We start from the raw sequence: 22,870 nt of genomic DNA, 5'->3' as shown, positions 1-22,870 counted from the left end.
TCCCATGAAAGCTGGTTGTTTAAAAGACCCTGGCACCTCCTCTCTCTCTCCCTCTTGCTTCCTCTTGCCATGTGATGTCCTTGCACCTGCTGGTTGCCTGCCACTTTCCGCCATGAGTAGAAGCAGCCTAGGCCCGTGCCAGATGCAGCTGTCTCAGAATTGTAAGCCAAATAAACCCCTGTTCTTTATAAATTACCCAGTCTCAGGTAGTTCTGTTATAGCAACACAAACGGACTAAAATAACATCTAATTCATAAGAATTGAGTATTTTTGCAATGCTATACAATGTGAAATAATATAGGAGTTAGTATTTTTAGGTTCTAGATCACAAAATATAAAATCTTGGAGCAAACCAAACATGTATACAGTTCACCAATATTGCTCTGCCAAAACTAAGAAGTACATTTTGACCCCTAAAATGTACTTCAAAACACATCACTTCAAAATACTAACATTCTATTTCTCTTGGTATTAGTGATACCTGAAAAAGGTATACATTTTGGGGGGTACACATTAGATTTATATTCTGGCATGCATTAAGGAGATTTGTGTGATAGAAGAAGACTTATTCTTGCTCTGAAAAAAGCAATATTAAAAATATATATGTCATTCTATTTGTCTGGTTCACAGTTGGCCTTTCAAACTTGCTTATTACTTGCTATAATTATGCAACTATTATTACAACAAAGTACATAAGTACATATTTGAGTAAAGAAATAAGAAAGCGAAGATGCAGGCAAGAAGTGAACAGATTAATTTCTAAAGGTCTTGCCAGTGAATATTCTGCAATGAACCACTGATTAAGGGCTCTAAAGGAAAACTAGGAGATTATTTTATTTTTCTTCTCTACTGTTCAGATCTATTTTGCTCTTTAAATATTTTAGAATTCAGTACTGAATAATGGTTACCAGAAGTAGCCTCCCATTGTTAAGATATAATACAAAGGTTAAAATTTAATCTAAATTAAAATTTTAATCTAAATTATAGAACATTATGCCTGACATCTTTCATCATGTTCATTTGCTTTAAATGGATGAAATCCTGCTTCTTAAGTTTAAGACATTATTACTCATGAAGGGCAGTAGCTGAAAATCAGGCACTTGGCCTGAATCCTACAGTTTTCCATTTACCTGCATAACCAATGGATTTTTGAAATAATCGATACGTTAACACTAATGGGTTACATTATTACCCTCCGTTTTTCTAATATCTGACAATTTCTTCTATACTATGTCTTTTCTCATTGAAATAAATTAACTCTAAAGGAAACAGGGTAGAGATTTTTAAGGTTTTTTTATTTTATTTTATTTTATTTTAGCTTGAATGAATACAAATGACTACTAAGGAAGTAATTAAATATAAAAAGTTTATCTTTTATGTGGTTTGCAATTACTCACTTAAACCTATAGCCACAATAAATAGTTAATTAGTGACCAGATTTCTGCAATAAATTCCCCTTCATTTGGTCAAGGTATTACAACACTACCATAAATTCTAACTATAAAGGTCAAAGGAAAATCATTCCTTGGGAACAAAGACATTTTCCAGGTTGTAATAGTGCAGGTTTACACAAAATGTGGGAAACATTTCTGCAAAATGAAAGCCAGATTTTTTTTTTAAAAAGGGCTGATGTTAATTCTTTAGTTTAATAAATACACTTTTGAAACATCCCATATTTTACTAATGCCTTTTAGCAACGCTAGGGGAAATAACTTTTTGCTATGAGAAGAGGAAGGAAAGTACTAATAGGAGTAGGAAAACACATGGCCTGGAGTGAACTGTGCCACGCCTTGTTCCTTATCTCTGCTGAGCTCCACTGACCCAAAGGTTCCAGAGAATAAACTTCATGAAACGTAAGTTTCAAAAGATAAAAGTTCTTTTTTCTAGTTTCTTATCAAGTACAGCAGACACAACGCTATAAACAGTAGAAATTCCTAGAAGCTTTAGATATGCAAAATCCATGAGAGGACAATTCAAATAAAATTTGTAACTGAATTAAAGAGACTCTGTTTCGTAGCTTTTTCTCTGGTTATTCAAAGTAGTGCACTCAAAATATTTTCTAAATACAGCCAACTTTGTCCACTGCCTGAAGATAGCTTAGCTTACACCCTTCCCAGGATAATCACTAATTTTATCACTTGCTGATGACTTCCCCAGGAGGTTCAGTGTATTAGGAAAATGAAAAGTAAAGGATTAAAAAAAAATCGTATTCTCACCATTTAAAAGCAGGCGGCCTTGGGATATAAGAGCACAAATGCTCATGTGCCTTTTTTTTTTTTAACCCGTTTTGTTCAAAGCACTGTTCTGAAGGTTGAAGGTAACTTCTCCCCTTTCCCACAAACCACTTTAGCCCACCACTTTGATAAGATTCCATTTGTTTTTCTGTGCGATGTGATTATGCATCTTGTTTCTCAAACCTGGCCATCTTTCTCTTTTATTGGTCACTGACTGCAACTCTAGAATGTGCCTTGTTGTCCAAGACAGAAAGAAATCAACCTGAAGACAAATTTCCCGCTGAGGATCTAAACCTTTTTCTGTAAGCCTCCAGGTTACTGCACTTGAAAATTCCTTTATGTAAGCCTCATAAGAAATATCACATTTCCAAGGCTGAAATATACATAGGCATGGTTTAGGAATATGGTTACCATAACTGTGATGCAACTTATCTCACCTCTTAGAGTAGTACATGCAGAAGTGTAAAAAACCCTGGGATGCTGATTTCTTTGAGTTGTGTATAATCTGCCTCTGAAGATTGGCTTTTACTATTTTAAATGACATTGCATATCATCAGACCAAAGAAACAGAAAAATATCAACTTGATTATTAGCAGAGAAACAAAATATTGTATGTTTCCCCAAGAAACAACCATTAAAAAGAGATGTTGTCTATATGTTGGCTATGAAGCAGAAACACTTCCTAAATTCCTCTTTAAATATCTGCAGGATCAGATCAGAGGAAAAAACAATTCATCTTAATCAACCTTGTGGACCTCTGGGACTCATTAATGCAAAAATAAATATTATGTTTCAACTCCATACTTTTTGAAGCTAGCAGGTGGCTTTTAGAAACTAAATAATTTATGTGAAGCAGTGTTTACATGCATATGAAATGTCAATTTGGAACAACCTGAGTGTTAAAAAATTTATGACTAAAGTAATAATATGATGTAGTGAGATTAAGGAAGAGCAATTCCACTAAATGTACCACTGAGAAGTTAATCTTTTATGGTATTACTATTTCCTTAGGAAATCTTTAAAATCATTACCTGCAATTCATAGATTACAAGTTTCAGGAAGCAGATGAAATGGAAATGAAACACCTTTATCAGGCCATAATGTTACTTGGCCACGGTGTTTACCAGGGACCTCACCAGGGTTCACGGGCTTATCTTTCATGGCAAAGATAAGCCATGCCAGTGACATGAAAGCCAACCACACAAGTATGCTGAGCGCAGTAGACAAGTACGTGCCAGCTAACAAGAGGTGGAGGGCCAGCCCTGCAGGACCTTCCTCCTGAGCCCAGCTCAGCATTTATTAGCTTTCTCATGCTTACTTAAATGTCCTAAAGACAACTCACACTTAAGTGGTCTAAAATTTAGCTTTCCAAATCTGAGTTCTCCCCACTTTCTCTCACTACCAGATTCACCTTCCCAACATACCATTTTGACCAGATCATCCCTCCTCCACCACACACCCCAGTTCATCCCCACTGTCTACCATAAAGTCCAAACCACTGGCTTGGATCAAAAGCCCCCCACATCCTACCTGCAACTGGCCATTCATTGATCCCCCATCCAACCTATGCTAACTCTCAGGTGTAATTAACTTGTCACCTTACTGAAACTGACAGAGCCTTTGGCATTCCTGTTTTTTCACAACATTTACTACACCTCCCTTCCCTTTTAAAAATGTCTGCCCACCGTAAATGCCCTGTATCCCTCATGCTGTGAGGGGCTCTCCAGCCAGACCTGCCCAATGTTCTCCCTGCTGCCTTTGAACCTGGACATTGACTCTGTACCCAATTGATACTTGTATCAATTTTGAAGCTCCTTCAGCTCAAGACTAGTGGCTTTTATTTATGCGCAACCCTATATGATTAGCCAAGCACCCTGCACATAGTAGGCATTCAATAAATACATGTTGACTGAAACCTAACACAGTGAAGCACTGGGTATATACTATAAGGGGAAGATTTACTATTGTGATTGAAGATTGCTAGTCATGTCTGAAGAGACTTACTAACATGGAATGTTGAGGGAAAATGGGAAAGGGGCTATTTCACAGAGAGAAACATGGGGGAAGTTATAGACCATTCAATAGGTAGAAAGAAATTTGGTATGGCTAGGGCTGAGCCCAGGGCATAAGTCTTTCAGAAGCTCTCCATGGGCAGGAATTTCATTCACTGGAATTAGTGATTTGTGCAGTACCCAGCTCAAAGGGGACACTCAGTAACTGAAAGCTGAATTATTTAATGAATATGTAAATAATGCCTTCTAGGATCAGAATATCAAATTTTCTGACTGGAATTCTGTTTATACAACAAATTAGACTATCCATCAAAATGATGCTGTTTGGAAGAACCTGTATCTGAAATAAAGATCACCAATTCCTTTTACCCTCAATATTAGCAGTGAGGTCTGACTGTATCTACAGATATCCCCAGAAATCCTAAAGTCAAAGCATGGGGAAAAGACACTGAAAGAAAGGGGGAAAGGGAGTGGGGAAACACGTAGTGGAATGTAGAGGACAGGAAAGAAGAACTGAGTGAAGACTGTGAGAAACAGAAAAATGCTACCCCAATTAGTTAGGATCTACAAATTCTGCTGGAACATTTAATGACAGAACAACAAGAAGGTTAAGACAGCTTCAAATAATAGTAAAAAGGTTAGCACTCTCTAGTTTGGACATGAAAAATAATAAATCCAGATCTATTCTGATTTAACTTAATTTAATTTAACTTAATTTAACTTAATTTAATTTAATTTACATTAAAAAAAATCATTACAAATATGAATGCAGTCATTGGTGAGCCTAGACTGCTTCAGTTATTTATGTTTTATAACAAAAAGAGCACACTCAATGCTCACCCAGAATATAAAGGGTCAACTGTACAGAAAACAGTTTCACGTTATTACCATGAACTTTCCCGAACCTGGAACCAAAACACAACCAATTCTTAAATATTGTTCCTCTGTGATATTCTTCTACACCAGCTTGGACCCATCTGACTGAAACCATTATCCAGATGACTTTGTCTTTTGCTTAAATGGCAAAATAATGAATAAAATGAAATGCAATGTTTCGTTTCATCATTTATTATTCAATAATGAGATTTTATTAGAATTTTTTTGCCTATAAAGTTAACTGCCCCTAACTGATTAAAAACCAAAAATTAGAGATGCTAACATAATCCATGCTGTGAATTAGGCTAAAATATTTATGCACTCAAGAGTAATAGGCAAAAAATACAACTAAATGACCTGGAAAACATTAGTCATCCTACTTTTTGTCTAACAATAAAGTAAAAAGTTGTAAGTATAAATAAAGGAATTTGAAAAAGAAAAGGCATTTCAGAGGCAATAAACATTTAAAAAAATATCAGCAGTTGTTGGGAAAGTACATACTGCTTTTCGTTTAAGAATGCAGTCCAACCTCCAACGATTTCCTTCAACCACTGGGCGTTTCAGGAAGATTTCTGGACTCAACCTGAAATCACAAAACCAAGATTTCCAGTAACCGAAACAAACTATAAAGTTCTAATTGTGTCACAGGAAGCAAAGACAATTTTAGCCCAAATACAATTACCATCCTCCACTTTGGTGAGTCATACAAAGTTCTGCTATGCATCCAAGTACAATTTCGTATGGGAAAAAGAGCCTTTATCCACACAAAATAGTCAATTTCATTCTCTCTCTCTCTCTCCCCCACATACGCACACATATACTCACAAGCAGATACTGTTGGTTAACTCACCAAACAGCCATCTTTCATCTCTCCTTCCATGCTGTCAGAGCCTATCTCCCGCCATAAAGTCTAAATATTCTAAACACCTGCTTTCCCAGACTCCTGTGCAGCTAAAGCACCATGGGACACAATCTCGGACAATGAGATTTGTGAGGAGGTACATGGGATTAATGGGAAAGTCTTTCCTCCTTGATAAAAGACAGACAGACAGACACACACACACACACACACACACACAAAGGAAGCTCTGCGCCACTTCTGGCTTTAGGATAGATGTTATACAGGGGCATGATACTTAGAGAAGTGCAGCCATGTTGAAATTCTAAGGGGAAGACCAGAACCCAGAAATCACTAGCTCACTCCACCAACCCTAGGATTGCCTAACTTTGGATTTCTCATTAAATGAGACAAATAAATCCTTAGTGTTTAAGCCTTTAGGTGAGCATTGTTTCCCCAATTCAAAAGCATTCTAATGGATACCTGTACACGCTGACATCCTGTACCAAGGAGCAGCATCCATAGGACCCTGGAGCTTTTTGAGGAGGGAAGAAGGAAGGTATGCTAATATATGAAATTTTTCCAGTGCAAAAATAGGCCCCCAGACTCTTTTCCTTTAGTACTGCCACAAGGCAGCTAAGAGCATAGTGAGTCAGCTTTTCCCCTGGGTTTGGGCTCTAAATTCAGTGTCTGAGCTACATCTGTATGTGATGTAACTCCACTGTAATGAGGAAAACCAACCAAACAAAAATGAACAGTAAAAAAATCTTCCTCTGCTGAAATGCTAAACCTGGAGGAGCAGGAGTAGACTGTATAAAGATTAAAGCCTTGTAGAATTCAGACAATAATGTTGCCTTGCCAGGGAGTCCTCTAAGAATGTGAAAACAACAAAGATTATAGGAGGTAAAGAGATTAAAAGAAATCCTTTTTATGCTCATTCAGTTAAAGAAAATAAAAACCCAAAGATAATGTTTCTAAAGGACACACATTAGACAAGATAAATAAGGAAAGAGATAAATGGAGGGGTGTGTGCAGTAGTGTAGGAAACATACTCAAAGGCAATCATAGACATAGTCAAACAAACAAAAAAATATACCATTTGATAGGAAAAAAATCAAAGAAGAATTAAAAAGAGGTCTGGCTTAAGTGGAAGAGTGCATTGCTCTGCACTGCTAGTTCACTGAAGGTCAGAGATATCCAACAACATATACATGCCAGCAATTTTTTGATGTTCACATTAATTATGGGCTCAGAGGGATTCATTTCAAAGCCACTTTTAATGCTATACTCTGCAGTTAGGTCTTTATCATCCTTTACCTTATTTAACCCATAGGCACTGTATACCCTGTATGCAGAGCATTGTACCAGATACTTTGGAGGATCTTAGGATAGCTCTCAAGGAAGCCCTCAGTTTTAAGGATAATGTATAAAAAGATAAAAGACCGATACTAATGCTATAAGCAAAGTATAAACAATGGTGGCACGGCAAGGAGAAAGCAGCCATGACTCAACAGGCACCATTATGTCAGGATCTTTACTTAGCAATTATTAGATAAGCAAATTTCCAACAAATTGTATAATAATACATTTCATTGAACCCAGGACACTGGTGACTGTAAGATGCATCATTACTGTATGCATCAATAAGAAAGAAAAATGGTGAGAATTATAACTGTAAGATGCATCCTGATTTCAGAGATGTTAAAATGTACCTCTAAGTAAATGTATTACTTAAAAGATTTTATGGCTTTAAATGCTTATATGAAAAATACAAAAAGTTTAAAATCAATGACCAAGGCTCCCATCTTAAGAAGATAGAAAAAGAACAAAATAAACCCAAAGTAAGAAGGAAAAGAATAATAAAGATAAGAGTGGAACACCATGACATATAAAACTGAAAAGCAATAGAGAAAATCCAATAAAACCCAAAGCTGGTTCACTGAAATAATTAAAATTGGTAAGCTTCTACCAAGACTGAAAAAAAAAAAGGAAGAAGCATAAATTAGCAATATGAAAAAAATGAGTGAAAGACAGGAAATTAATACAAGCCCTACCAACATTAAAATAATAGTAAGTGGATAACTAGAGAATTTTATAAATAACTTTATGCCTATATTTATGATAATTTAGATAAAATGGACAAATCCCTTGAAAAGAAAATGTCCAAAATGGAAACAAAAAGAAATTGAAACTCTGACTAACCCTATATCTATTTAAAAATTGAATTCATAATTTAAAACTTTCTCATAAGGAAAACTACAGAGCCTGAGAATTTTACAGGTAAATTCTATCAAATATTTAAGGAAGAAATAATGTCAATCCTACCCAAACTCTTTCAGAAAACAAAGGAGGAGGAAACATTCCTAACTCATTTAATGAGGCCAGCATTACACTGATACCCCCCCCAAAACCATGCAAGAAAAGAAAGCTACAGAACAGTAATCCTTATGGTCATAAAAGTAAAAATCTTTACCAAAAACCCAGCAGCTTATAAAAAGGATAATAGATTGTGATCAAGTGGGGTTATCATAGGAATGCAAGGCTGATTTACAAGTTGAAAATCAATCAATGTAATTCACCACATTAACAGGAAAAAAAAAAGAAGAAAAAAAAATATGATCATTTAAAAAAATGCAGAAATGTATTATTTATTTAGTTTTTATATTTTTTAGCAGCTGGCCAGTGCAGGGATCCGGACCCATGACCTTGGCGTTACAAGGCTGTGCTCTAACCAACTGAGCTAATCGACCAGCCCAACGATGCAGAAATAATTCGACAAAATTTAACAGTCATTCACAATAAAAACTTACAACAAATTATAAATAGAAATGAACTTGTTCAGTGTAATAAAGGGCACCTATAAAAAAATCTACCTCTCAGTGCAAGATCCGCTGCTGCTGAGGAGAGGAGCGTCAACAGCAGCACCATGGTAGCTAAACAGAAGAACCTTGAAGGCTATGTGGGATTTGCCAATCTCCCAAATCAAGTACACAGAAAATCGGTGAAGAGAGGGTTTGAATTCACACTTATGGTAGTAGGTGAATCTGGACTGGGAAAATCAACATTAATCAACTCATTATTCCTCACAGATTTGCATTCTCTCCAGAGTATCCAGGTCCTTCCCATAGAATAAAAAAGACTGTACAGGTGGAACAATCCAAAGTTTTAATCAAAGAGGGTGGTATTCAGTTGCTGCTCACAATAGTTGATACCCCAGGATTTGGAGATGCAGTGGATAATAGTAATTGCTGACAGCCTGTTATCAACTACATTGATAGTAAATTTGAGGACTACCTAAATGCGGAATCGAGAGTGAACAGACGTCAGATGCCTGACAGCAGGGTAAGGTGTTGTTTATACTTCATTGCTTCTTCAGGACATGGACTTAAACCATTGAATATTGAGTTTATGAAGCGTTTGCATGGAAAAGTGACTATCATCCCATTTATTGCCAAAGCAGACATGCTCACACCGGAGGAAAGCCAACAGTTTAAAAAACAGATAACGAAAGAAATCCAAGAACATAAAATTAAAACATATGAATTTCCAGAAACAGATGATGAAGAAGAAAATAAGCTTGTTAAAAAGATAAAGGACCGTTTACCTCTTGCTATGGTAGGTAGTAATACTATCATTGAAATTAATGGCAAAAGGGTCAAAGGAAGGCAGTATCCTCGGGGTGTTGCTGAAGTTGAAAATGGTGAGCATTGTGATTTTACAATTCTAAGAAATATGTTGATAAGAACACACATGCAGGACTTGAAAGATGTTACCAATAATGTGCACTATGAGAACTACAGAAGCAGAAAACTGGCAGCTGTGACTTATAATGGAGTTGGTAACCACAAGCATAAAGGGCAGCTTACTAAGAGCCCTCTGGCACAAATGGAGGAAGAAAGGAGCGAGCATGGAGCTAAGATGAAGGAGATGGAGATGGAGCAGGTGTTTGAGATGAAGGTCAAAGAAAAAGTTCAAAAACTGAAGGACTCTGAAGCAGAGCTCCAGCAGTGCCATGAGCAAATGATAAAGAATTTGGAAGCACAGCACAAAGAATTAGAGGAAAAACGTCGTCAGTTTGAGGATGGGAAAGCAAACTGGGAAGCTCAGCAATGTATTTTAGAACAACAGAACTCTTCGAGAACCTTGGAAAAGAACAAGAAGAAAGGGAAGATCTTTTAAACTCTCTATTGACCACCAGTTACGTATTAGTTGCCAATATGCCAGCTTGGACATCAGTGTTTGTTGGATCCGTTTGACCAATTTGCACCAGTTTTATCCATAATGATGGATTTAACAGCATGACAAAAATTATTTTTTTGTTGTTCTTGATGGAGATTAAGATACTTTGAATTGTCTAGGATGTTGTGTACTTAGAAAGTAACAGCTCTAAGTACCTTTCCTATGTTTTCTTTTCTTTTCTTTCTTTTTTTTATTAAACAGATATCTTTGGTTTAATGCAAGAGAACATTTTACTGTTGTACAATCATGTTCTGGTGGTTTGATTGTTTATAGGATATTCCAAAATAAAAGGACTCTGGAAGGTTTTCACTGAGGATAAATTGCCATAATATGATGCGAACTATGCTTCTCTATGATAATTATAATACAAAGGTTCCATTCAATGCAGCATATACAATAATGTAATTTTGTCTAACACAGTAGACCCTATTTTTGACACTCCCGTTGTTTAAAAATACACATTCAAACTTATTTTAATAACTTTCAAAGGAGGAAAATTTGGAAACCTGTGCATTTTTCCCAAGTATAGTAGCATATCGAATGTGGGACAGAGAAGGATTATCTTGGTTTATTTCACTTTCCTACCCGACATTAATGTTTGTCTTTGTACCAGATCCATCGCCTCTGTTCACTCTTCTATTTGGGTATGAAGGAAAAGATCGACACCTGCAGGGAATGTGCTTTCTTGTGACATGGAGGCCACTTAAAAAGAAAGACAAGGTCTTGACCACAAAACATCAAGTTCTACATTATAACAATGTTGGCTCAGTTGCTTAAAGCTTACTGCAAATGTGACCAAGTTAATTATCCAATCACTCAACCACACATCAAGTGTTCTCTTGCACAGCTCATATCTGGCCAGCTGTGTCACCAATGTGTGCTATTGTTCACAAATGGGGTCAAATATAAGCTTTTAGTAGGCCACAAATATTAGTTAAAATATACGGCCTTCAGTTATTTGCCATTACACACGAAAGAATATCTGTTAACACATCTATCGAGACCCTTATAATTTAAGTCAGCAATTATGGTGTGGACTCTTAAACATATACCTATTCATTTCATTATATTTGCTTATATAAATAAATACCTTCATATCAAATAAAAACAATGTTTTCAAAATCAATAAATCAAATAGCCCTCAAACTAGCAAGTAGATGCTTAATTTAGAATGAGTTTTTTCTCTCATTAATTACATAGTTTTGCCTCCTTAAGAATAAAGAATCCTCTTTTAATAAAACACCACAATATATAAACAGATCATCAGAAATTTAAACCAAGTTATATTGTAATAAGTCAGACTGGCTGTTGGAAAATGTACACATGTTCTTCAGAATAACATTACAAGAAATCAGTTTTGATTGTTGCTTTGATCACAGGGTTAGAAGTGATGAAGGAGGAAATCTTATCCCCTCTACAGGCTAAGTGTGGAAACCTGTATTAAGCAATCTGATAAGCCTAAGTATAGAACATTAAATCTCTAGAAATACCTTGCCCGTACACCTAAAATAGCAGAAAACAGAAATCTTCAGCCTTGCATAAATATATTTCCATTTTCAATTTATAAGAGCAATTACCCCTGTAGGAAAGGATATTTCACAGGAATTAATGTTCAACTGAACGTAATGATTCCTGCCCTCATGTTAGGTCATCAACTCTCTCCAGAGATGAGACCTAATCAATCTGTCATTATTGAGCTGATGTTATACAGGTACTTAAAAAAAAAAAAAAAAATCTACCTCTAACATCATACACAATGATAAAAGACTGATTACTTTTCTCCCAAGATTGGGGACAAATCATGGAGGTTTATTCTGTTCAACATTTTATTGGTAATCCTAGCCAATGCAATAAGACAAGAAAGTAAAATATAAAGCATACAGATTATAAAGAAAGAAATTAAACTGTCTTTATTAATAGGTCATATGATCATGTATAGAAAATGATCAGGAATCTACAAAAAAAACTACTTGCATTAAAAAGTAAATTTAGGGCCGGCCTGGTGGTGCACTGGATAGTGCGCCGCTTGGGAGGCGCGGCGGCGCTCCATGAAGTACTTAGTGATAAATTTAACAAAATATGTGTAAGACCTAGACATAGAAAAGTACAAAATAATGCTGAGAAAAATTAAGTAAGACATAAATAAATGGAGAGATATATAGTGTTGATGAATTAGAATACTCAAATTTTGAAGAAGAATGGAATTTGAAGTACCACCCAACCAGTGGTGAGTTTACTAATTTTTCCCCTTCAGTTCCTTGGCCTGAAGGGAAAACCTGGAAATGAGCATTGGCACCGAGAGAACTCCAGAAGTCCTCTAGTTCACACTTGAGGAGAAAGAAATGGATCTTCTATAGCGCCAGGGTTGCCATGGAAAGCCTGCAGGCACCAAAAACTCTGATGGAGGGAAACTCTTCCTTCCAGTTGAAAGAACTGTGATTCCCAAGTGGGTGATGTAAATAACCATGGCTTGTCTCCAAACATGTAAGGGAACTCCAAAAAAGTTCATGGAAAAATAAAATTAAAAGATAATATGAATCTTTCCATGAACTTTTTCAGGTACCCTTGTATTTCTAGTTCTGTATGCTGTCAGTGAACAACTGGAAAATGAATTTTAAAAATACCATTTACAATAATATTAAAAAATGAAGTACTTAGTGATAAATTTAACAAAATATGTGTAAGACCTAGACATAGAAAAGTACAAAATAATGCTGAGAAAAATTAAGTAAGACATAAATAAATGGAGAGATATATAGTGTTGATGAATTAGAATACTCAAATTTTGAAGAAGAATGGAATTTGAAGTACCACCCAACCAGTGGTGAGTTTACTAATTTTTCCCCTTCAGTTCCTTGGCCTGAAGGGAAAACCTGGAAATGAGCATTGGCACCGAGAGAACTCCAGAAGTCCTCTAGTTCACACTTGAGGAGAAAGAAATGGATCTTCTATAGCGCCAGGGTTGCCATGGAAAGCCTGCAGGCACCAAAAACTCTGATGGAGGGAAACTCTTCCTTCCAGTTGAAAGAACTGTGATTCCCAAGTGGGTGATGTAAATAACCATGGCTTGTCTCCAAACACGGGTGCCATCATAGAAAGCATGTGGCAGAGGGGGATAAGTAAAAACTCCCCTTTCCAGCTAGAAGACTAAAAAGGGAAGCCTCAGGGACTGGAAAGTAGTTGAGAGATCATGGAGACAGAGGAGCTCAGGAAAGCAACCCCATAAAGTTGTATATGATCTTCTGGCTTGTTCTCAAGCTGCCCATGCATGGATTTGATCCTAAACAGCATGCTGAAGAGTTTGAGAACTGAACAAAGAAATAGACCACCACCCACGCCCCAGACTGGTCACTAGGTGGCACACATAGGGGACAGATCTGAATAGCACTACAAAGGCTTTAAAAACAAAACTGACATTAAAACCACATGTTCAACATGAAAAGATGCTGTCTTATAACATGATATTCAGAATTTCTAAGACACTATTAAATAGTAATTGGCACACAAAGAGTTTTTTAAATCTCAACTTGGATGGAAAAGATAGTCAACAGATGCCAGCAGCAAGATGACACAGATATTGAAATTATCTACTTTAATTCTTTGTCAGATATTATAAAATGCTCTGCAAATAAGGGTGAACACTCTTGAAATAATAGGAAGACAGAGAGTCTCATCAAAGAAATAAAAGACATGAAGAACCAAATAGAAATTTTCAAAGTGGAAAATACAATCACCACAAAAAGAGAAAAACACAAAAAACAAAACTGACTGAACAGGCTCAATACCAGAATGGAGATGATAAAAAGAAGGAATTGGTGAACTTGAAGATGGAAGAATAGAAATTACCCAATTAGAACAACAAACAGAAAAAAGGTTGAAAAATATGAACAGAGCCTCAGAGACTGTGAGACAATAATAAAAGACACTACGTCATTGAAAACTCACAAGAGAATGGGCCGGCCCGGTGGCGCACTGCTATAGTGAGCCGCTTGGGAAGCACGGTGGCGCTCCCGCCGAGGGTTTGGATCCCACATACAGACCGGTTCCCGCTCACTGGCTGAGCGAGGGGCGGGAGCAACACCGAGGGTTGCGATCCCGTGGCCGGTCCTGGTCCGGTACGGGCGTGACACTGAGGGTTGCGATCCGTTGCCGGTCACGAAAAAAGACAAAAAGGGAAAAAAAAAAAAAAAAAAAAAAACTCACAAGAGAAGAAAGAGGAAAATTCAGAAAAAATGTCTAAAGAATAATGGCTGAGAATCTCTCAAATCTGCAAGATATATAACTATAGATTTGGGAAGCTCAGACAACTCCAAACAGGATAAATCCAAATATCATAACCTAACTGCTGAAAACTAAAGACAGAGGAAAAATGTTTAAAGTGCTTAGAATAAAAATAACACATTACTTAGAGGGGAACAATAATTCAAATGACTGAGAATTTTTTTGTCAGAAACCACTGAGGCCAGAATGAAATGGAACAACTACTTTAACTAAAATGTACAAAGATCTCGTATAACTGAATTAAAAAATAACCCAATAAAGAAAAAGAGGAAAAATATTTGAACATATATTTCCAAAAAAGTTAAACAAATGTCCAAAAACTACAAGAAAATATGCTCTATATGAAAAGATGCTGTTAATACAAATTAACCACAATGAAATACTACTGCATAACCTTTGAAAAAAAGACTGAAAACACCAAGTGCTAGCAATGAAGTGGAAGAACCGTAACTCTCATACGTTGCTGGTGGGAATATAAAATGGTACAGCCACTTTGGAAAACAGACAGCAGATTCTTAAAAAATTAAACGTACATTTAGCTCTTCACAGTAAATTAAATCTACCTTCTAAGATAGGCATCAGAAAACAATGGCCCATAAACCAAATGTAGCCCATAGACTGTTTTAGTATGGCTTGGGAGCTAATAATAGTTTTTACCTGTATATTTTTAAAGGGTTGTTAAAAAAAAAAAAAAAAAAAAAGAAAAATCTGCTTCAGAGACTGCACATGGCTTGCAAAGCCTAAAATATTTATTATCTGGCCAACCCTTTTGAAAGTCAGTGGCTTTCAAACTATTTGGACCATAACTCACAGAAAGAAATATATTATATGAGGGTACTTCAAAAAGTTCGTGGAAAAATAGAATTGAAAGATAATATAAATCTTCCCACGAACTTTTTGATGTACCCTTATACACCCAAACCAATAGTCCATCTGCCTATCGATCATTCTTCTATTTACAACTAAAATAAACGTTTCACAGAACAGCAGCCTTCACTATCACTTAGGCCACCCCTTCCTTCACTTCCTTCCCTTTTCTTTCTATCCCAAGCCATTCTTTTAAAAAAATATTGTTCACAATCCACAAATAATTACTAAAGAGGTTCAACTCAGCACTTGAAAAAAAGTAATGACATTAATATCAACTTAAAGAAAGATTCTTTAAAATGTATTGTTTTACCTAGAATAGTTTCCACTTGTGAGCCAGTCAATAACGAAGTGCTGATTTTTTTCATTATAACCTTTGCTGTTTAGAGACTTTTGTCTCTTCTCTCTGATTCTCTTCCCTTTACAAACTCCCTCTTTAAACAATCTCTGTTCAGTGTTTCTCTTTATTCTCCTGTTTTATTAATAACCCTGTCCATTTCTGGCACGTTTAACACAGACTCAGTACGGAGGCTGTGGTAGACACCCCTGCACCCTCCCCACATGCCAGACAGAGAATCAGCGTGGGCAGACTCAACACACTTGTGGGCTCCTCTCCCCTGCTGGCCAGTGGTAATCAGAATCATCATCAAGAGGAAAGCCGAGCTAAGCTACACTCCCTGGGTCTGACCCAGCTGCACAGCAATTTAGCAATGGAGCTGGAAACCACATCTGAGTGTCCTACCTCATTTTAGGACTTTGCAACAAACACCAGAGAATTTGTTCATAGGTGACTTGAAAAAGGATTGAGCACAGAAAAGACATACGACTAGTATTCTGCTGGTTGATCCAGACAAACAAGTGACCTGCATAAAAACTACCACCTCTGAAGCCTTCCACACCTAGCTAGGATTTACCCTTCACTGTAATTTCCTGATACGCTACGCTGTTTAATTAATTGTTATCTCTTCTAACTTGACAGCCTACTACAGAATTTACTCCAGAATATTTCTCCTGACCAAATCCACCCAAACCTGATTACTACTTTATCCAGCACCTTAGAGAAATTTGATCTGCACTTGAAGGAATCTCAGAGCTAAAAGGAACCTCGGACACCATGCAGTGCTCCAGTTCCTCTGAGACAGGAGCTCCACAATTGTGGGCTCTAGAGGAGACACCCACGGGTCCCACCAGCATGGGCACATGCCCACATGGTGACCCAGGCAGGGTCCTAACCTGCCTCAATGAGTCACACCTTTCTCACCATAACATAGTCCCCGGCAGCTACTAACAATTCAACAAATAGTAGCTATTATTGTTAATAATAATTGTACTATGCTTTAGAAACTAGACCTTAGAAAGGTTAATATGACTTACCCCAGGTTAGTAATAGCTGGGCAGGGGCCCTCACCATGTCTCTCCTGGATCACAACAACAGTTTGCTAAGTGGTCTCCATAACCCCCTTTCAATTCATCTTCTATACCGTCCCCAGAATGGTCCTTTTTAGAAAACAAATGTGATTAATACTCCCATGCTTAAAGTCTTCAGTGGTTGCCAGTGTTCACAGGATTAAGTCCTAGCTCCTTAAAGCAGCTCACTCAGTGAGTGACCTTCACAATTTGTCCCTAACCTGCAGAGTATGCATAAAGCAAATGTACTTCACAGGGCCTGGTTTTCCAAAGCCTTGCAATTTCAAATATTGACCTTGCAAAAGACAGAAAAATTTTCCCAGGCTATAGTCTCTGTTGTAAGATAAAGAATTGTAGCACAGGAAGGTTGCTGGCTCAAAGACAGACAGGTTACTGAAAATTACATTATGGAATGTCACCTTGCTTGTCCTACTGAATGTTACCAGCTGCTATTGTTAAACTTGTTAAACTATACTTAGCAAAAACCCCACCTATGTTCTCTTCCTGTAACTTCCTAGTCTGGAGAACAAATGCAGGAAGAGAACCCCAATTCAGGGCTAATTTCCCAAATGGAAGGAATGCCTCGCTCCTGAGGGTTGCAGGAGATTAACCTCTTTTCGGGGCTTCTCACTGCTCAGAAGAGATGGGCTTTGAGTAATCTTTCCAGGAGATTAACCTCTTTTTGGGGCTTCTCACTGCTCAGAAGAGATGGGCTTTGAGTAATCTTTGGTGGCTCCGTCACCCAGGGGAAAAGGGGTGACAGATCTGTGGGAGGTAAAGCAACACTAACTTATCCTTCAAGTGTCATCTCTACCCACCACCCCAAAGGATGCTGTGCTTAAGCAACACACAAGCTCCTCTCTCCCTCAGCAATGCTGCATTCTCACACCTCTATGCCTTGGTTCTGGCTCTTCCTCTGCCTAACACAGCCATCCATCTGTCTTCATCTGGCCAACTCTAGCACCCAGGCCCCAGCGCTCTCTCCTGAGAAGCAGTCACCGTCCTTTCCTGTGCCCCCTCCATGCCCTCTGCTGTGTTGGTCCTCAACACTGTTTTCCCCAGTCCTTTGTTTTATGTCTGACTTACTGACTCTATGTTGTCCCAGGGTAGGTAGGTAGCTGCTTCCCATTTATCTTTTGTCCACATGACCTAGCTCAGTACCTATCACAGAGTGAGTGCTCACTAAGTAGCTTTGGAATGAACACATAAATAAATTAGCAAATGAATGGATGGATGGTTAAATCAATTAATGAACAAACAGAACTAAGCACTTCTAGGTCCCGGGTTGTTTCTCGTTTCATTGTATCTCCCCTTGCATGCCTACTAATTGTTCTGGAAGCATATTCCTACGGTTTTCACTTAAGTATACGATGTCCCCTGAATTAAATTACAAGCTTCTTAAAGGTGTGTGCATCCCCTACCTTTGGTTTTCAGTTTCTCAGATCTAAACATATCAGGGTTTGGTGAAGTTTCTGAATGCTCCCATTTGCAACATACTTGCATGACAAGAACTTTCTTCACTTGTTATAAGGGAAGTTATTGCAAAGGTTTTATTTCAAAGGGTGTGTTGTAACAAGATGTTATCCTAGAGCAGTCATGAGAAAGAAATAATCCCCTGATTCATTCTCTTACTTAAAGTAGAAGAGAAAACATTTTGGGTTCTATCTCTTCAGATGTTTAAATGAGACTCTGCATTTTAGTAACCAGAACTTTCAAAAGAGAGATTATTTTCTTGCATAAAGCATGAAAACGTGGGCTCAATGGAAAAACTACTTTCAGTCTCTCTCATGTCTTTGCCAACCTTTTAGAAATATTTCTAAAACAAATATAGTGCTACATTAAGCTTGAATTTATTCTCATAAGTATTTACAAACTATTCAACCAAAGAAATAGCTCCTAAGTATGAAACTTTTTTTATTCTTGGTAACTGACCAAAAAGACAAAATTTGGCAGGAATATAAAGAGTAGGATTAAGCTCCTGCACAAATATGAGCACGCTGGCCATCACATACCTTATCTATTGACTCCAGATCAACGATTCTCAGCCAAGAGAGATTTTGCCCCCAACTCTCGTCTCAACCACAGGGCATTTGGCAATGTCTGAAGGCATTTTGGTTGTCACAACTGGGAAATAGCTACTAGCATCTAGTGGGTAGAGGCCAGTGAGGCTGCTAAATACCCCACAATACACAGGGCAGTCCCCCACGACAAAGAAATATCTGGCCCAAAATGTCAATAGTGCCAAGGCTGAGAAAGCATGCCCTAGAATTACAGATTTCCATATAACTGAAGCAAACAGTAGAAGATGGGTTTATATTTCTATAACTCTCCCCTGCTCCCAAAATCTAGAACTAGGAGAGAATAAATTATGATGGTATTTTCATGGTTCATATCTAAGCTACCATGTGGAATGAAACAGGATAGAAAAAAATAAGAGGCAATACAGGCAACTAGTTTCTTAGAAGAAAAAAATATTTTAGACATTTCCATTTCCACTGTAGCCAATGTTGGCATCTGTGATGGGCTTTAACGGTCCAGGCAGATGGGTAATTGGAACTGAAGTCAGACTAAAAAGCCTACGCTAACTTCAGGAGTAAAATTTCCCAAGAGCTAAATGAGTTTTAGACATAAGACTTCCAGTGGCTTTAATAACTGTCATAACATTCATGAACATTTTTAAAGGGGGTCAGAAAGTTGGAACTTGATGTATCTCCAGGACAGCTCACCAGACCCAGTCATTACACAGGATATTTGAATAGTAAGAGGCAAATAGAACTGTGTCAACATCAAAGGTCAATTCAGAAGAAGTATATTCACTGGATCTGGTGACAGACATACCAAAATGAGGACAGACACCCGAGGAAGATGATTTTCCATTACCTCTACAACTCTATTTGCACTGCAGCATAATCTTTACTAAAATGAATATCTGGGTATCTGCTTCCAAATGGAAAGACAAAAACAAAAGTGTTCAAGCTAAATATTTTAAGAATATATTTGGAGGCCAAGTTTTTGAAATGCCTTTCATTAGAAGCTATTAGTTAATTGGTTGAGACTTTGGCCAAACCATCTGTGGGTAATGCCAGTTTTCATAACATATGATTCTCGAACAGCACTACATTATTGTATATTTCTAAACCCAGAGACTCCAGACAAAATTCCCACGGACAAATACTAACCACCAATCCGTGATAAAAATCTCTTCTTTTGCCTCTTCCATTGCATCTGCCACATCTTCAAAATATCCTTTGGCATTAACATACCTGAAAGACAAGTTTTTTGTTTCTTTTGTTTTGTTCTATTTTTGTTTTACAAAAATAGAAAAAGAAAGAAAGAAAGAAAGGAAAGAAAAGAAACATCCTGTGCTAAAGCAAAACATGGAAACTACTGCCTAGAACCTCTACATAATCACCAGTTTACTTTGTGTAACTGAAAAACAAAGATTGAAAATACCACCTGCTGTCTACTATCCAGGAAGGGCAGTAAGTAGATAGATGTAAGCAGCCTGATTTTTCTCTGCTTAGGGAACAAATTCACTGAACCTCATCAGCATATGGGGCCAGGTGAATTCGATCCTATTGAGCTCACACATGGCTTTTCTCTGAGACTGAAAATAGACCAGTTTCCAATCCATGGGTAGAAAAACATGCCAAGCATAATTTTACTTAAATATCTAGCATGTAAATGCTTTTTCTTAAACTATGGCTAATGATAAATAAACTTTCCACTTGCATCATTAAGAAAATGTATGGGACTAGCAGTTAGCTCACTTGAGAGAGCGCGGTACTGGTAATACCAAGGTCAAGGGTTTGGATTCCCATACTGCCAGCCACAAAAAAGAAAAAGAAAAAGAAAATGTAGGAAGTTACCTTTAAAAATCAAACTTCAAAATATAAAGTTAGCTAAGGTTACTATGAAAAATCTTAAAAACAAAAATTGAAAACCTAGTCTATGATCAGGTGGTCCCATAACTGCCTCAGAAAGAAAGGTCCTTGTTAAGTATAATGCATAATATCTGTTCACGCTTTTGAAAATCAGTTCCAGAAGAACTTAGGCCAGTATACTATCAGATGCCATGACTACCTTGACTGTCTCAGAGCAAAAATATCTTACCATTTAGCTAAAGTGTTCTCTTGGATAGCAGCATATGACCCAAATCGATGATCTTTGAGAAAGTTGGTGCCGTGTTTCTGGATGAATTCTTCTATGGCCCCTCCCCACCATCGAGCATGTCTATAGCTGTTGCATTTTAAAATAAGTGTCCTTTAAAGAAAAGCAAAATGTGGAAAAGAAGGGTCACTTTGTGTTCTCTCTTAAACCAAATGTAAGGATTAAACATGCCCTGTTTTATTTAGTAGTATAGTAAACATAAATTGAGTTTAGGCAAAAAATAGAGGTCTTTTAAAATTTTTGGGTAGGATTTCTAAAAATATTCAATATATCAAAAATAAAATTTCATTCATTCACTCATGCGAACATGCATAAAGGTACTTACTACAGACCTAGGGCTGCAGTAGGCCATGAGGAGACAATGAAAGAGGTATAAGGTGAGCTCCTACGTCTAAGTGCGAGGTAGAGAGGTGTGGACTTCTCTGGAGGACGTGTCCTTTGTGCTGCCTAGTGTCCATTCCCTCAGCTTTTGGAAGCATCATCCTGATTGTGCTTTAGGAGAGCCATCCCTTCCCTTCTCTGGGTCTACCAAAGCTGAGCAAAATGGCATATTCCATTCCCCTGATCCCAGAAACTGCTTCAGGCATGAGCCAATTCCACCCCATGAGCGAGAGCAAATCCAAGGACTTGCTCAGGAATGCCAGAAGAGACTCTCTCCCTTCCACTGGATATGGTGGGAGTGTGGGAGGCAGCAATGTTGCTACCACAAGGGGCCCAGTCTGAGGATGGAGCAGACCCACAGAAGACAGAGCTGAGCAAAGCAGGGAAGGAGAGAGTTTGAGCCCCAGAATCAGCCATGCACCAATGTGGCTGATCTTTCTGGTACAAGCCAGTTCGCATTGGATTTTTCTGTCACTAATGACCAAACTATCCTAAACATACAGATTTATAAATGCTAAAAAAAAAAAAAAAAAAAAAAAAAAAAATCAGTGTAGATTTCAGAAAGATTTTTGATGCCAATTGTCAGAATCAGTGACTACCACCAAGAGTTGAAAATACGTTATCCAAATGTGAAGCTCAAAGGAAGACAGAGTGTTGGAGCCATATGTCTCCCTTCCAGGAAGTGGAAATCCACCACCAAAGCAATATAAGAAGATGACGGTAAGTGAGGAGGGAGAGTTTGCTTTTTGGTAGGAAATGCAATGATCCTGATGAGAAGCAAGGAAAAGACTATGTTCATAGACTCTAAAATAATTATTTATAAAAATTAGGGATGTCCAATTGCTCCCCTTTATATTTCAGAGATGGATGCTGGCCTTTGGATGCTGCCAGGGCATGGGGACGGGGAGGTATGACAGGAAGCACCCTCCACTGGTGTGACAAAAGGGACATGGGTGTTGGGGGCTTGGGCCACCAGCAAGGACTACTACAAATGAGTTGAATATTTCGATAATGAGAAGAAGAGTTTGTGGAAGAAATATGTGACAAGGAGAGGCCTTGTCGCTGGATGTGAATCCGAGTTAAAGTAAAAGAAAAGAACTGTTCCAAACATGGAGCTAGGAAGAGAAAGGTGAAGAGGCAAGAAAGTGCGTGTGAGAAGGGACGGCAGAGAGCACTGCCTCCACAGAGCCATGCTGGGGAGGGCTGCGCATAGAGACACAGAGATAAAGAGCCTTAAACTCTAAATGGAGAAATGGGGCTTCTTTGATAAAATGAAGGGGGCACTTATACCAGGGAAGAGGCTGATGAAACCTGGATTTGAATGGATTCATTCGGCAACTGTGCATGAGTGAGGGTGGGAAATGGAGGTAGGGTGGCCAGTAAAGTAAGTGCTACAGGGACCAATGGGAATTGTGGCCTGACTTCTGTGACCCTCTGAAAACAGGAATGCAGTACCACGAGTAAGGTTTAATGGCAGCACCATGGCATTTCCAACAACAAATCCTGAACGTTCCAGTTTCAGAAAATATAGGAAGTTCAGCTTCTTTTTTTTTTTTTTTAAAAAA

General features: G+C 37.7%; 1 protein-coding gene and 1 pseudogene across 1 annotated transcript in view; one reads left to right on the top strand and one right to left on the bottom strand.

Annotated features, from left to right (window-relative positions):
- Nucleotides 1-22,870, bottom strand: part of LOC103609225 (phospholipase D1) — a gene marked incomplete at its 3' end in the record, with an annotated part of 51,439 nt that overhangs the window by 6,602 nt on the left and 21,967 nt on the right. Inside the window, exons 9-11 of the mRNA XM_008593581.1 lie at nt 20,868-21,017; nt 19,934-20,017; nt 5,624-5,705 (exon numbers count right to left, since the gene is read on the bottom strand). Of these exons, the coding sequence (XP_008591803.1) occupies nt 5,624-5,705; nt 19,934-20,017; nt 20,868-21,017 (316 nt within the window). The remainder of the gene's footprint in view (nt 1-5,623; nt 5,706-19,933; nt 20,018-20,867; nt 21,018-22,870) is intronic.
- LOC103609224 lies at nt 8,845-10,618 on the top strand (annotated as a pseudogene).

The sequence above is a fragment of the Galeopterus variegatus genome, unplaced genomic scaffold (genome assembly GCF_000696425.1).
Source record: "Galeopterus variegatus unplaced genomic scaffold, G_variegatus-3.0.2 Scaffold9365, whole genome shotgun sequence".
Lineage (NCBI taxonomy): Eukaryota > Metazoa > Chordata > Mammalia > Dermoptera > Cynocephalidae > Galeopterus > Galeopterus variegatus.
This window is presented reverse-complemented; position numbering and strand designations above follow the sequence as displayed.